Source organism: Lontra canadensis, unplaced genomic scaffold (genome assembly GCF_010015895.1).
Source record: "Lontra canadensis isolate GAN:19392208 unplaced genomic scaffold, GSC_riverotter_1.0 scaffold107, whole genome shotgun sequence".
Taxonomy (NCBI): Eukaryota; Metazoa; Chordata; class Mammalia; order Carnivora; family Mustelidae; genus Lontra; species Lontra canadensis.
In genome coordinates this window covers 5,590,547-5,604,025 of record NW_022631101.1, presented here as the reverse complement: position 1 = coordinate 5,604,025, position 13,479 = coordinate 5,590,547, and the positions used below count along the sequence as shown (strand labels likewise).

The window sequence follows — 13,479 nt, the reverse complement described above, 5'->3', positions numbered from 1 at the left end:
CCCCCCCCCCCCCCCCCCCCCCGCAGTCTAGGACATGATTCTCTCAGACTGCCTCATGGCTTTCCCACTCTTTCCTTCAGGTCTCTGCTCAGTTGTTAGCTCTTTAGAGAGGCCTTCCTTCCCCACCCTGTATGAAATTCCAGATGCCCCCTCCCCACGTATGCCGGTCCAATAGGAACATAAGCCACCTAGGTGATCTAAAATGTTTCATAGCCCGATTAAAAAAGTAAAAAGACACAGGCAGAATTAATGGCAATAATATTCTATTTAACTGAACACATCTAAAGTGTGATTATCTCAGCATATAATCAGTATAAGAAAATACTGAGCTATTTTACATTCTTTTCTCTTTTTGTATGAAGTCTTCGAAATCCATCGTGAATTATACATCTACAGCACATCTCAGTTCAGTTGCTGAATTTCTATCAGAAATACTTAGTTTAGATTCCCAAAACTCACTGTTGAAAAAGTAGGCTCACATACCCCAGGTTGTTCCAAACAGACTTACAAGTTTTCAGGAACTGCATCAAATATCTTTTTTTTTTTTAATAGCAACTTTATTGAGATTAAGTGAGTGACTTAATGATAAAATGCACATATTTAAAGTGACAGTTTGGTAAGCTTGGACACACATACCCACCCACGAAGCCATCATCACGATCAGGATAATATATTTGGCTTACGGATCTTTAAATATATTTATTTATTAAAAAGATGTATTTACTTATTTGAGAGACAGAGAGAATGGGGGGAAGGGCAGAAGGAAGGAAGCAGACTCCCCGCTGAGCTCACTCGTATGACCTGGAGACCATGACCTGAGCTGAAATAAGGAGTCAGGCGCTTAACTGACTGAGCCACCAGGCGCCTCTCGGTCTTTAAATTTAAATTAATTAATTAAGATGAAAAATCCCATCCCACAATTGCACTACTAGCCACATTTCCTACATTCAGAAGACACTCTAGTCCTGTGGCTGCCGGGTATGTATTTGGTTTCTGGCGGCCTTCCCGGCCAGAAAAAATGCGCACGAAAGCCTGGGCCTTTTTGGTCGTTTTCACAGTGTATCCGAAGGCTGGTTCATGGGGCCCTCGGATGAGACTGGGAGTGGTGGAACATTCCAGCTAAGACTTGAAAGGTTTGTCCAGTGAGTGAGTGAGTGGAGAGAACAGGTTGGTTGGACAAAGAGGGTGCAGGTCTATTAGCCAGTGTTGATATAGGACTGGGGGACAAAGGGGCTCGGCCAGAGCTTGGGCACCAAGCGAAGAAGACCGGGTCCCGGCAGGTGTTTCCAGGGTCAGCCTAGCAGAGGGGCCTGGAAGGGAGCCCCAGGGGACAGAATGGTGGGTACTGGGAGCAGGGCATGGAGCCAGTTCTTGGCTTGACTGCTGGTGGGTGACAGTGAGCACATTTTAGAGTCTTTCTCTGCTTCAGTTTTCTTCATCTGTCAAGTGGGGACAATAGCATTGACCTTACAGTGTTCCCATGAGGGCCAGATGGTTGTTTAGAACATCGCCCTTCCCCTCCATACATGTTCATTATTAAGGTAGGTTGACGATAGGCAGGAACCTAACTGGCAGGTTCAGGTCATTAGGACCCACACTTTGGTTCCCAGTGAAATTACAGATACTCGCCCTAGATTTTTGAGATCCCTTTCTGTGGCTTCGTCCTGTTTATGAACTTGTGTCTATAGGTTACCTTGTGGGACTCTCTCCTGTTCTCTCATTCATTCCCTCATCCGTGCATGCACTCCTGCTGCTCTGTGCCTGTCTTGAGTTAACCTCGCCCCCACCTTCCTCTCCCCAGGGCACTTTCGCCTCCCAGGTGACACTGGAAGGGGACAAGCTGAAAGTGGAGCGGGAGATCGACGGGGGCCTGGAGACCCTGCGGCTGAAGCTGCCTGCCGTGGTGACCGCTGACCTGCGGCTCAATGAACCCCGCTACGCCACGTTGCCCAACATCATGGTGAGTGCTTGGTGCACTGGCCCCTGAGGGCCCAGGAGTGGGTGAGTGCATTGCAGGCCCAGTGCCTCCCTGGTGCTCAGACGCGGGGAGAGGGGATCCAAGCGACTTCTGATCCGAAGGAACCGCTCATCTGGCTAAAAGGAGAGTTCACTGTCCATCATGACCAGTTGGATGGGTTCATTGGGTCATCCTAGCCAATAGGGAGAGCTTAGCATGTCATCCCAGCCAATAGGAGGGCACGGTGGGTCATCTCATCCAGTAGGGTAGGCTCTGTGAGTTAGCTCCGCCAATAGGGAGCGTTCAGTGGGTCTGCTTGGCCCAAAGTCCATCGAGTCTTTACTGCCAGAAGGTTGACGTTGCCAGTCCATTTCAGCCCGCGAAGGGCCTCCCAAGGCAGCTGACTAAAAGAGGACCCTCAATAGAAGGGCTTCCCGGGCCGTCCCCGCCTACAGACATGATCTCTACCGGGCCGGGGAAGAGGTCCCAGTTGTCCTGGTTGGTGGGTGAGTCCAAACAAGTTCGGGCAGTGGGATTGGTTCTGCAGACGTGGCAGTCACGGGGAGGAGACTGCCGGAGGGGCCGCAGGGTCTCCAGCAGCCTGGTGAACAGCGGCTGCCCGTGTACAGAAAGCAAAGAAGAAGAAGATCGAGGTGATCAAGGCCGGAGACCTGGGTGTGGACCTGACCTCCAAGCTCTCTGTGGTTAGCGTGGAGGACCCGCCCCAGCGGACGGCCGGCGTCAAGGTAGAGACCACGGAGGACCTGGTGGCCAAGCTGAGGGAGATTGGGCGGATTTGAGCCCCTTGCCTGAAACTCAGCAATAAAACTATGACCCTCCCAACGACTGTCTCTTTTTAACTCATTCCCTGGAGACCTGGTCTTTGGTTCAGTCAGCAAACATTTGCTTAAATCTTCTGCGTGCCAGTCCCTGTACTGGGTGACGCCGGTGACCCAGGTGAGTCACATCCAGTCCCTGCGAAGCTCCATGCTGAAGGGGGCCAGGGCGGGGGGATGGACACGGACAGAGGCAACTATGCCGGGTGCTGTACGCTCTGAGCTCAGGTGACACCACGCGCTTGGGAGCCCGCCTGCGGCACCTGAGCTGGCACGTGGGGCAGAGAGCTTTCCCAGAGAGAGGGCATCGCTGCTGAGTCCTGAAGGATGCCTTTCCATAAGGTGGGGAGAAGGACTTTCATCTCCAGAGTGTTTGCTGGGGCTCCCAGGTGCCAGGCCCCTACCGAGACTCCGGGTACAAGAGGGAACGAAGCTGGAAGCTCAGGGTCTGGTAGTGGAGACAGACAACGATGAAAACCTCGTGTGGGGATGGAGAGCTGGGGCCCTGAGTCAAACTCGGAGATCTGAGAGCCTCGCTCACAGTTACCAGCTGGGGGGGGTCTCGAGTGAGTGACATCCCGTGGCTGAGCTTCGGTTTCCCATCTGGCTGATCAGAATAGGAAGTGCTTAGTGCAGTGGTTAAGGGCTCAGGGTCTTGCTCTCGAGGCCTTAGCCAGGCCACTCCCTGGCTCTGGGAGGACTCTGGCAGGTTCCCACTCCCTGAGCCCGGATTCCCTCCTCCCTTGGGGCAGTTAGTAATAACACCTGTGTTCTGGTTGTCTGGCATGGCATAACGAACCACGCCAAAACTCAGAGTCTTAAGCCAGCGATCACTTATTTTGCCCATAAATCTGAAATTCGGGCAGGGCTTGGCAGGACAGCTCACCTCTCCAGGCGGCCTCAGTTGGGGTCTCAAGTAGGGCCAGAGGGTCCACATCCAAGATGACTCAGTTTTGCGGCCTGCAAGCGGGCAGGGGTTGGCTTGAGCTGGCTGTTGGCCAGAGGCCACGACTCCTCTGGGGCGGTGGGGGTGGGGCGCGGCAGGAGCTTTGTCACAACATGGTGGCTGGGTTCCAAGAGGGAGCGTTCCATCACACGTGAAGTGGAAAATGCCAGTCTGTGGGCCGAGATGCAGACCCTGGCATGGGCTCCCTTCTGCTGTGCTCTCTTGGCCTGGTAGTCAGAAGCCAGCTGGATCCGAGGAGAGGGGACATAGACCCCTCCTTAAAGATGCAGGCATCTTTAAGCTATAAAACTTAGCCCATTAGTGCAGCCCCCCAGAACCACACTTGACACAAGGAAAGTGCTCACTCTATGATGACATTGTCGTTACCATCAGCATGGTGAGAACTTGCTGATAAGCTCAGAAGACTGACTGTGAGCTGAGCAGAGGCCCTGAGCCCAGTCCGGAGTGGTCGGAGCTTTCTTTCTTTCTTTCTTTTTTTTTTTAAAGATTTTTATTTATTTATTTGAGAGAGAGACAGTGAGAGAGAGCATGAGTGAGGAGAAGGTCAGAGAGAGAAACAGACTCCCCGCGGAGCCGGGAGCCCGATGCGGGACTGGATCCCGGAACTCCAGGATCATGACCTGAGCCGAAGGCAGTCGTCCAACCAACTGAGCCACCCAGGCGTCCCTGGTCGGAGCTTTCTGAAGGGAGTGAGCATCTGACTGCCTTGAGCCAGCTCCACCCTCCGGCTGTGCAACCTCCTTCAGGTCCCTGGACCTCTCTGAGCCATAGTCCCCTGGCCTATAAAATGAGGATAATGACACCCCAGCTCATAGGGCATTTGGAAGTGTTCGGGCAGATAATGCCTGGGAAGCATGTCACATGGTTCTTGGCGCAGGAAAAGTGGTAATTATTGTTATGATTCTTAATTAGGTGAGGCTGCCGGACAAGTTGGGGGAGGGGGTGGTGGAGGGAGTGAGCAGAGCATTCCAGGCAGAGGAGAGACTGCCTGCAAATCTGGGAGGGGAGAGACGGGGCATAGGAATGGCTGGATGTTCAAAGAGTAAGAGGGTGGAGGGTGTGACTGAAGTGGGTAGGTCTGGGCCACTCTGGGTCTGGAAGGGACCTTGGATATCTCCTGAGGGCTCAAGGGATCAAGTGTGGATCCACGAAGTGGTGGAGGCTCGAGGGAGGAGGCTGGGAGAGAGGATGGGTCTGGCCAGTGGGAATGGAGAGGAAGGGGCAGAGCAGGAGGGGAGAGAAGGGAAGAGGGCTCCCAGCCTCTGCATAGATGTGGAACCACACTTGAGATGGAGAACCCAGGAAAGGGGTTGTGTTGGGGGAAGATGCTGAGTTCGGTGGAACACAGGGCATTTGAGGGGGCAGGGAAATGCAATCTGGGTCTCGGGAGAGGGTGGGAGACGGCCTGTGGAGACTTGTTCTGAGGGCAGCAGGGAGCTGTGGGAGGACTTGGAGCAGAGTAGGAAGAGGATCGGATGCAGGTATCTGAGGCTGCAGGCAGGCCAAAGTGGGCTCAGGTCCACAGTCTGGTGAGAGGAAGCGTGAACTGAGGCCAAGGCCATCAGAGGTGGCCCTCTCTGAAGGGTCACCTCGCCCTCCTCCAAGAGGTCTTCCTGGCTTCTCTTCCCCGTGAGTTTGCTACCACTTTTCCGCCGGGCGACCCAGCTCTCCCTGTCTTCACGCAGGGGTGGGGAGTGCCTGCGTCAGATGGGACCAGCTGATGAGGACCAGTGGGGCAGGGTGGCTGGCTCTGCCACTAGATTGAGGGTGGGGGATCTTGGCACCTCCCACCGGGTCTGGCTTCCTTCCCCGCCCAGGAAGCTACCAGTCCTGTCAGACTCGTCGACCAGGGAGGCACAGGTGCAGGCCCCGGAGTCTCGCTGCAGTGTCCTCACGGGTGCGGCCAGCACCATGGACACCTCACGGGCTCTGCTGCTCTTCCTGCTCCTGGGTAAGTCCCCTGCTCAGCCCCTTCCCCACTGGTTCGCCTGCTCAGCAGACCCTCAACGGCCTCTCCTTCTGTCCTTGCAGCCTCTGGAGGAGGGGTCCTCAACCCCCAAGCCTCTTCTGGAGTTCAGCAACCCAGTTTCTCCCTGGACTCAGAAAGCTCTTCCCAGAGCCCAGGTTCAAAAGTCTCCATCCAACCCCCCAGATGGAAATTTCCAGATCAGTCTCCAGGTCCAAAAACCACTGCTGCTGTCCCTCATTCCAAATGGTTTCCTGAGGCCTCAAATTTGAGTGATGTGCCTCTGTCCATCCGGTCAGATGTTTCTGCTGAGGGCCAAAAGTTGAGCCTGGATCCTGCCTTCTCTGAAATCCCGGGTTCTGAAGTATTTTCTGTCTTGGGTTCTCAAGTTCCTGCCAAAGACTCAGAGCCCTCCTCTGTTAAGACCCCAACTTCGAACATTTCAGCCCAAGGCCCAGACCCTGAAGCATCCATTGAGACCCCAGGTTCAGAATTCTCCCCTGAGGGTCAAGATCTTGAAATCTCTGCCCAGAACCCTGAATCCAAAGTAACTGCAGTAGCCCACCCGGTGGAAAGCCTCCCCCAGCAAGTGGGGAGGCCTCTCTCGGTGCTAGTGGGGACCGCCATCCAGCTCCCTCTAGTTCCGGTTCCCAGCCCCGGCCCTCCTGCTCCTCTGGTTGTCTGGCGTCGAGGCTCCAAGGTGCTGGCAGCTGGAGGCCTGGGGCCAGGGGCCCCCCTGATCAGCTTGGACCCTGCTCACCGAGACCGCTTACGATTTGACCAGGCCCAGGGGAGCCTGGAACTTGCCTCTGCCCAGCTAGAGGATGCTGGGGTGTACACTGCTGAGGTTATCCGGGCTGGGGTCTCCCGGCAGATTCGGGAGTTCACCGTGGGTGTGTATGGTAAGTGGGCACAGAGGTCCAGAGTGCAGGCCCTTTGGGAAGGTGGCTGCTGTCTGATCATGTTTTCTCCCCTGAGGTAGGGGTCCCTCGACAGGGGAGAGAGGACTTCTGAGTTGGAGGGAGGAGGAATAAGAGGGGCTGGGAGTCAAGACAGAGGTTCTTAAGGGAAATTGGACCTGGGCATCAAGACCCCTGGAGACTCGGAATCCTGAGTCTCTGAGAGGAGAGAGTGGGGGACTCAGACTTATGGGTCTGTGAGGAGGGGGACTCCTGGGGCTGGGCCCTGAAGTCCTGGGTGGGAGGAGTGGAGAAGGCTGGGGCCTGGAGTCCTGACTATACAGCAAGAGGGGGCCAGGGACCGGGTCCTGAACCCATCTCCCTCTCCCAGAGCCGCTGCCCCAGCTGTCGGTGCAGCCCGAGACCCCTGAGACAGAGGAGGGGGCGGCCGAGCTGCGGCTGCGCTGCCTAGGGTGGGGGCCGGGTCGTGGGGAGCTGAGCTGGAGCCGGGACGGACGCACCCTGGAGGCAACGGACCCTGAGGGAGCAGAGCCGCCCCGGATCCGCACAGAGGGCGACCAGCTGCTCATCACCCGCCCTGTGCGCGGCGACCAGGCCCGGTACACTTGTCGCGTCCGCAGCCCCTTCGGCCACACGGAGGCTGCGGCCGACGTCAGTGTCTTCTGTGAGTGGGGGTGTGCCTCGGGTCGGGGGCCGGGATCCGGGAGCTCAGCCTCCTGAGCCCGAGGCGGAGGGGGGATTGGAGGTCCCCGGAGGTCCCCTGGAGCGCCCCAGGCTCGTGGCGGTGTCCCGGGTGACCCTGACTCTCCCGGTCCGGATCCCTTCATCCAGACGGCCCGGATGCGCCGGTCATCAAGGTGTCCTCGGATCGCGACGCCACCCCCGCCCTGTATGTCACCGCGGGCAGCAACGTGACCCTGCGCTGCACCGCCGCCTCGAGGCCGCCCGCCGACATCACCTGGAGCCTGGCCGACCCGGCCGAGGCCGCGGTGCCCTCGGGCCCGCGTCTCCTGCTGCCGGCGGTCGGGCCGGGCCACGCCGGCACCTACGCCTGCCTCGCCTCGAACCCGCGCACCGGCCACCGCCGCCGTTCCCTGCTCAACCTCACAGTGGCGGGTGAGCGCGGCCCGTAGGTGGGATCAGCAAATAAAGGAATTACCTAGGAAGGGGGCGGAGTCACAAGAGGGGGCGGGGTCGTTCTAGAAATGAGCGGGTTGTCTTAGATGAGGGACGGGGCACAACAGGAGGGCACAAACGTTTGGCTGAAGGCCCCGAGAAACTCGGTGGGAGGGGTTATGTTTGCGAGGAAAGAAATCAGTGCCGAGATGTAGTCTTCTCGGGAAAGAGAGGCCGTCGGTGGGGCTGCTGCTGCCCGCTCAGCCCGGACGTTTCTGGGAAAGGGAGCTGGGTGGCAAGAGAATGGGGCGCGGGTGGCCCCTACCGGCCGGTGCCAAATGCTGAAGGGTCGGCGCGAACGCGCGGAGAGTCACGTTGGAGGGGTGGAGGGGGAGAGGCTGGCCCCTTGATCTCTCCCTCCGCTCCACAGACCTGCCTCCCGGGTCCCCACAGTGCTCAGTCGAAGGCGGTCCGGGGGACCGCAGCCTCCGCTTCCGCTGCTCGTGGCCCGGCGGGGTCCCCGCCGCCTCCCTGCAGTTCCAGGGTCTCCCTGAAGGCGTCCGCGCGGGGCCGGTGCCCTCCGCGCTCCTGGCGGCTGTCCCCGCCCACCCCCGGCTCAGCGGTGTCCCCGTCACCTGCCTCGCTCGTCACCTGGTGACCACACGCACCTGCACTGTCACCCCGGGTGAGAGCCGGTGGGACTTCTTTCCTGTTTCCCGAGGAGGGGCGTATTTCTTAGCTCCTTTAGGAAATGAGAAAGGCAGACTTCTAACTCCGGGAAAAGAGATTTCCTTTGTCTTAAACCCTACAGAAGGACCAAGGTTGTTCCTATACTGCAAGCAGGGAAAAGGGCCACAGTTTATTTCCTGGACCCAGGAAGAGGGCTGACACCTTCCTACGTGTCCCGAGCAATAAAGGCTCGAGAACAATATGAATTCCCCAGTCCAGAACCTGGTTCATAGTATGTATCTCATAAGGCGTTATTAAGGACATCCGATGATGACTGAACGAGAGTGAGTGAATGAGCAGTGCTTCCTTGTTTGGCTAAAGTTTCACAGCGGTTTCCTTCCCCAAAGGGCGGGGCTTGGACTCCAGGATGACGTCTTGACTTGGCTGGGCTTCTTCTACCTGCAGAGGCCCCTCGGGAGGTGCTGCTGCATCCCACAGTGGAGGAAACACCATCTGGGGAGGCAGAGGTGGCGCTCGAGGCCACTGGCTGCCCTCCACCATCCAGAGCATCTTGGACCCGGGAAGGGCGGCCCGTGGCTCCCGGAGGTGGGGGTCGCCTCCGGCTCAGCCAAGATGGGCACAGGCTCCTCATTAGCAACTTCAGTTTGGACTGGGACCTGGGAAATTACTCCGTGTTGTGCAGTGGGGCACTGGGTGCTGGGGGCAACCAGATTACTCTCATTGGTGAGTGCATTCCTTTCCCAGAACCCAGAAGTCCTCCAGCCCTCTCCAACCTCAGATCTAGTCCCCAGCTCCTTCTCCTTCAGATCCAAGAGTTCAAGCCCTCAGTCCCTTCCTCTTGTAGGCCTAGAAGGCTCCACAGACCCTCTGCCCCCAGGACCTATGAGCCCAGGTCTGCAGCCCCCTTCCCTCTCCCCTCTAGGACCCCTAAATTCAGCCCCCACCTTAATCCTCCCCAGGACCTTCCATCTCTTCATGGAGGCTGCAGAGAGCCCAGGATGCGGCAGTGCTGACCTGGGATGTGGAACGTGGGGCCCTGATCAGTGGTTTTGAGATCCAGGCACGACAAGAGGGCCCCGACCTGGGTAGAGCCACTACCTACAAGGACTGGATCTCCCTGCTCTTCCTGGGGCCTCAGGAGCGGTCAGCCGTGGTGCCTCTTCCTCGCCGGAACCCTGGGACCTGGACCTTCCGTATCCTCCCCACCCTGGGGGGCCAGCCAGGGACCCCATCACAAAGTCGAGTCTACCAGGCCAGTGAGTTGGGGCTGTTGGAGCCTTTTCCTGGGCTGCCTCACTTCAGTCTGTTTCCTTGTATCCTGCTTATCTGTCTGTATCCTTTTTCGGGGGCTACGGTCACAACGGACCATAACCCGCATGGCTTGAACACACAGCAATGTAGTCTCTCCCAGCTCTGGAGGCCCGAAGTCAGAAATCAAGGGGTCAGTGCTCCGTCTCAGGGAAATCGGGGCTGTGCACCCTCTGAGACTTGGGGCAGAGTCTTTGCGGGTCTCTCCCAGCTTCTGAGGGTGGCCGTCCGCTCTTGGCCTTCCTTGAGTGTAGCTGCATTGCTTGGTCTCTGCCTCCAGCTTCCCACAGCCTCCTCCTCCCTGTGTGTGTCTCTGTCTTCTTCTTGTGAGGGCTCTAGTCATCTCGGATTAGGGCTCATCCTGATGATCTCTTCCTGACTTGATTGGCTGTACTGTGTCTCCCCCCCAAAGATATATTGACATCTTAATCCTTGGTACCTGTGAATGTGGCCTCATTTGGAAACAGAGTCTTCGCAGCAGATTGACTCTGTTTCTATGATAGCGTTTTATTTCTGTCATAGCACATTTATTCTTTTTCTTAGTACAACCTGTAATTGTTATTAATTGGTGTATTCATTTCTGATTTCCCTAAAAATTAATCCCCATGAGAGTAGGTATCTGGGTTTGCTCACTGGTGGACTGTTACCATCTGGTAGAACGCCAGGCGCACCACTTACTTAGTAAATGCTGAAGGAATTGAGAGTCTGGGGTCCCAGGAATTGGGTTCCGAAAGAGTTGGAGCAGGGGACTTAGGAAACTTGGGTCCAGCCCTAGCTCCTGCTCTCTTATCCGTCATCGCTCTGTCTCTTCCAGGTCCCACCCTGGGCTCCGGGGCCATTGCTGGCATCGTCCTGGGCTCCCTACTGGGCCTGGCGCTCCTGTCAGCACTTCTCTACCTGTGCATATGCTGCCTGTGCAGGCTCAGGGGTAAGTGAGGGCCCACTGGAGAGGGTCCCTAGAAAGAGACCGGGCTGAACCAGTCAGCACGGCCACAGGCTATTCATCCCGCCTCCTACCTCCATATCAGCCTATCAGAGCGAGGCCCCGCCCCTCACCGAGCTTCCCTGGTCATTAGCTGGGTTGGTGTGTTGCAACAGCCAATGACGTGCTTCTGTTTCTCGTTCCTCCTCTTTCTAGGAGACTCTCTCAAGAAAAAGAAGCATCCGCCCTCCTTGACCCCTGTGGTTTCCCCACTGGAAAAAAAGATGCAGAGCGTAACCCCAGTGCAGACCTCACAGCCTCTGCCCCTCAAAGTCCCGCTGGAGGACCCTAGCCCAAGCGGGGCCCACCAAGTGAGTGTCGGTGCCCCAGTGTCCTGGAATGGGCTGGAACTTTTTGTGTTTTAAGGAGAGGAGATGATCTGAGTCTTCTTCCTTAAGCTTTACATGTTGGTTTACAAAGTCGGTAAATAACCCCCCTCCCTTTTTAATACATCAATATTGGACAGGAATTCCCATCACATTTTTGCTGTAGTTCTTACTACAATTTCTTACTCCAATTTCCCGCCAAAGGAGGGAGAACTCCTTTATTCTTTTCCATAAAAATTGGCAAAACTTCCATCTTCTATCAGATGTGGGATGGAATGTCTTCTCCCCGGTGAAAGCTGGGTTGTCTCCTGTCCCAAGGGTGGGCGGACATTTCTTTTTTCCCTGTTGTAAATGAGGAGAACCCGGCTAACTCTGACTGATGTGAGCTAGCCCTCGAAAAAGGTGAGTCATGTCACATTCAGGGTGACACCTGAGGTTGTCCTCCTCCCTTCCTTTCTCTTCCAGGCTGCTGGTCTCAGTACAGTCATCTCTCCAGGTGGGGGCCCAAGGACTGTTCGGGCAGCCACGCAGGTGTGACCAAGGCCCGCTCCGCGCAGGATTTTTTTTTTTTTTTTTTTTTTTGGTTGGACCTCTTGTTTCATCCCAAAAGCAGGCAGGGCCCTCCTGTCCTGCTGTGACTGAAGACTGGCTCTGGGCATGGGACTTCCTGTCTCTCTCTCAGGGCAGAAGACTCTGCTTGTATTTGCGCAGCTAAGGCGCTGTGGCTTTCGGGCTGGGAGAGACTGTTGTCGATCTACCTGTGTGGTTTGCACAGCCTCCAGGCAGGACCTACAGGCTTGGTGCTGGACAGGCTGGTGGACAGGTGAGGCTTGTCCGGTGCTGCTTCAAGCCCCAGGGGGCGCCCAGCCTCATTCTCTCAGAAGGTCTTCCTACGTCCCCCGGTCTCCTCCAGGCCATACCCATTCAGCTGCCAGCATCTGCATCTTGAAATAGCTCAGAACACATCCTCTCCTCTTTAAACCCTTCTGGGGGTGCCCATTGCCCTTCAGATATTGTCCCGACTCCTCACTGTGATTTTCAGAGCCTTGTGGTTGGGCTTCTGTCGACCTCTGACCTCCCCTTCCGTTACTTTCACCCCTGCCACTCAATTAACAACAGGCTTTCTGTCCACCCGGCTCTATTTTGCCTCCAGGGCTTTGCCCCAGGGTTTGCTTTGCCTGGAACCCCACTCTTTGCCCCGGGTTATTGACTTCTCAAGGACAATGCTAACTGAGCTACAACGATTTATACGAAATATATATTTGCTCATGCAGATGACCAAAATATGTTTCTCAGATATCTTTGGTCTTGCTCAATCCAGTTCTTGAAAAACAGTTCAGAGCCCTAAAGGCGAATTGAGTGGCTTGTTATTAATGAAGGTGACTTTTGGACCCCACCCAAAGGGGGAGCTGGTTGCCTGGAGGACCAAACCTGTGATTAGAGGACTGGAACTTTCTCACACCCCTCCCTGCCCGCCCCTCCCGGAGGGGGAGGGATTGGAGGTTGAATCAGCCAATGGCCAGTGACTTAGTCAATCATAATGATATAATGAAGCCTTCATATAACCCAAGAGGCCAGCTCTTGGGTCCATTTCCGGAGAGCTTCCACGCTGGGGGAACCAGCATGCTCCCCTGTGCCATGAGCCAGGCCCCAGGCTCCACAAGGACAGAAGCTCCTTTGTTTGGGAGATTGCCCTGGGTATCTCTTCATCTGGCTGTTGATTCATATCCTTTAATAAACTGGTAAATGTAAGTAAGTGTTTCCCTGAGTTCTGCAGCCAGTCTAGGAAATTAATCAAATCCAAGGAAGAAGGCTTTGGAACCTCCAGCTGTAGGCAGTCGCTCAGAAGCCTGGGTAGCAGTTTGGGGCTTGCAGCTGGAATCCGAAGTGGGAAATGGGGGTGTCAGTCTTGTAGGAGGGACCCTTCACCTTTGGAATCTCAAGCTATCTTTGGAGAGACGGTGTCAGAATGGAGGTGAATTCTCAGACGCCTGCTGGTGTATGAAAATTGGTGTGGGGGGAATCCCCCCAATATTGAAATTGGGTCCAGAAATCCTAAAAATTTAACCATTACCAGCTTAGGAGGCTGACTTGGTTATGGGTTCAGTCTCACAACCTCTGAACCTCTGGCTTCTCTCACATAACTTTGTACGTACTAAACTCGTTTACCCTCTGCCTCCATCCTTCAACTGAGTACGTCATGAAGGCAGAGACCATGTCATTATCCCCAGCACTTAACACAGAGCCTGGCACACAGCAGGCAATCAATAAACACTGGTTGACTGAGCAAATGTTTTGGCGCCAGCAAAGGCTGGGCTTACCACTGTTCTCCCCAGCGTGATGCATTTTCTCTCTTAGCTGGGTTTCTCATTGGAAATGTAGGGAGTGCATCAGTGAAGATTCCCTTGGCT

The 13,479-nt window shown here is 55.8% G+C and overlaps 2 protein-coding genes across 3 annotated transcripts in view; both read left to right on the top strand.

Moving 5' to 3' along the window:
- Window positions 1–2,798, top strand: part of ETFB (electron transfer flavoprotein subunit beta) — an 11,224-nt gene extending 8,426 nt beyond the window's left edge. Inside the window, exons 5-6 of the mRNA XM_032838870.1 lie at window positions 1,802–1,960; window positions 2,587–2,798. Of these exons, the coding sequence (XP_032694761.1) occupies window positions 1,802–1,960; window positions 2,587–2,757 (330 nt within the window). The 3' untranslated portion in view covers window positions 2,758–2,798. The remainder of the gene's footprint in view (window positions 1–1,801; window positions 1,961–2,586) is intronic.
- Window positions 2,799–2,885: 87 nt separating this feature from the next.
- Window positions 2,886–11,614, top strand: VSIG10L (V-set and immunoglobulin domain containing 10 like). 2 transcript variants are annotated; one of them, XM_032838867.1, is made up of 11 exons: window positions 2,886–2,914; window positions 5,578–5,711; window positions 5,792–6,628; window positions 7,017–7,310; window positions 7,478–7,762; window positions 8,193–8,447; window positions 8,897–9,175; window positions 9,412–9,708; window positions 10,575–10,688; window positions 10,899–11,053; window positions 11,534–11,614. In XM_032838867.1, the coding sequence occupies exons 2-11, from the start codon at window positions 5,672–5,674 to the stop codon at window positions 11,603–11,605; spliced, it is 2,628 nt and encodes an 875-aa protein (XP_032694758.1). In that variant the 5' UTR covers window positions 2,886–2,914; window positions 5,578–5,671; the 3' UTR covers window positions 11,606–11,614. The 2 variants fall into 2 exon arrangements, with proteins under 2 accessions (XP_032694758.1, XP_032694759.1); XM_032838868.1 differs by lacking the exon at window positions 2,886–2,914 and having other exon boundaries at window positions 5,466–5,711.
- Window positions 11,615–13,479: the final 1,865 nt, after the last annotated feature.

Bases quoted from the DNA above. Each gene is read 5' to 3' on its own strand.
- VSIG10L (XM_032838868.1), top strand. From the start codon at position 5,468: ATGGGACCAGCTGATGAGGACCAGTGGGGCAGGGTGGCTGGCTCTGCC. The intron at 8,448-8,896 runs GTGAGAGCCGGT...TTCTACCTGCAG, and splicing joins CACCTGCACTGTCACCCCGG to AGGCCCCTCGGGAGGTGCTG. The intron at 10,689-10,898 runs GTAAGTGAGGGC...TCCTCTTTCTAG, and splicing joins CTGCCTGTGCAGGCTCAGGG to GAGACTCTCTCAAGAAAAAG.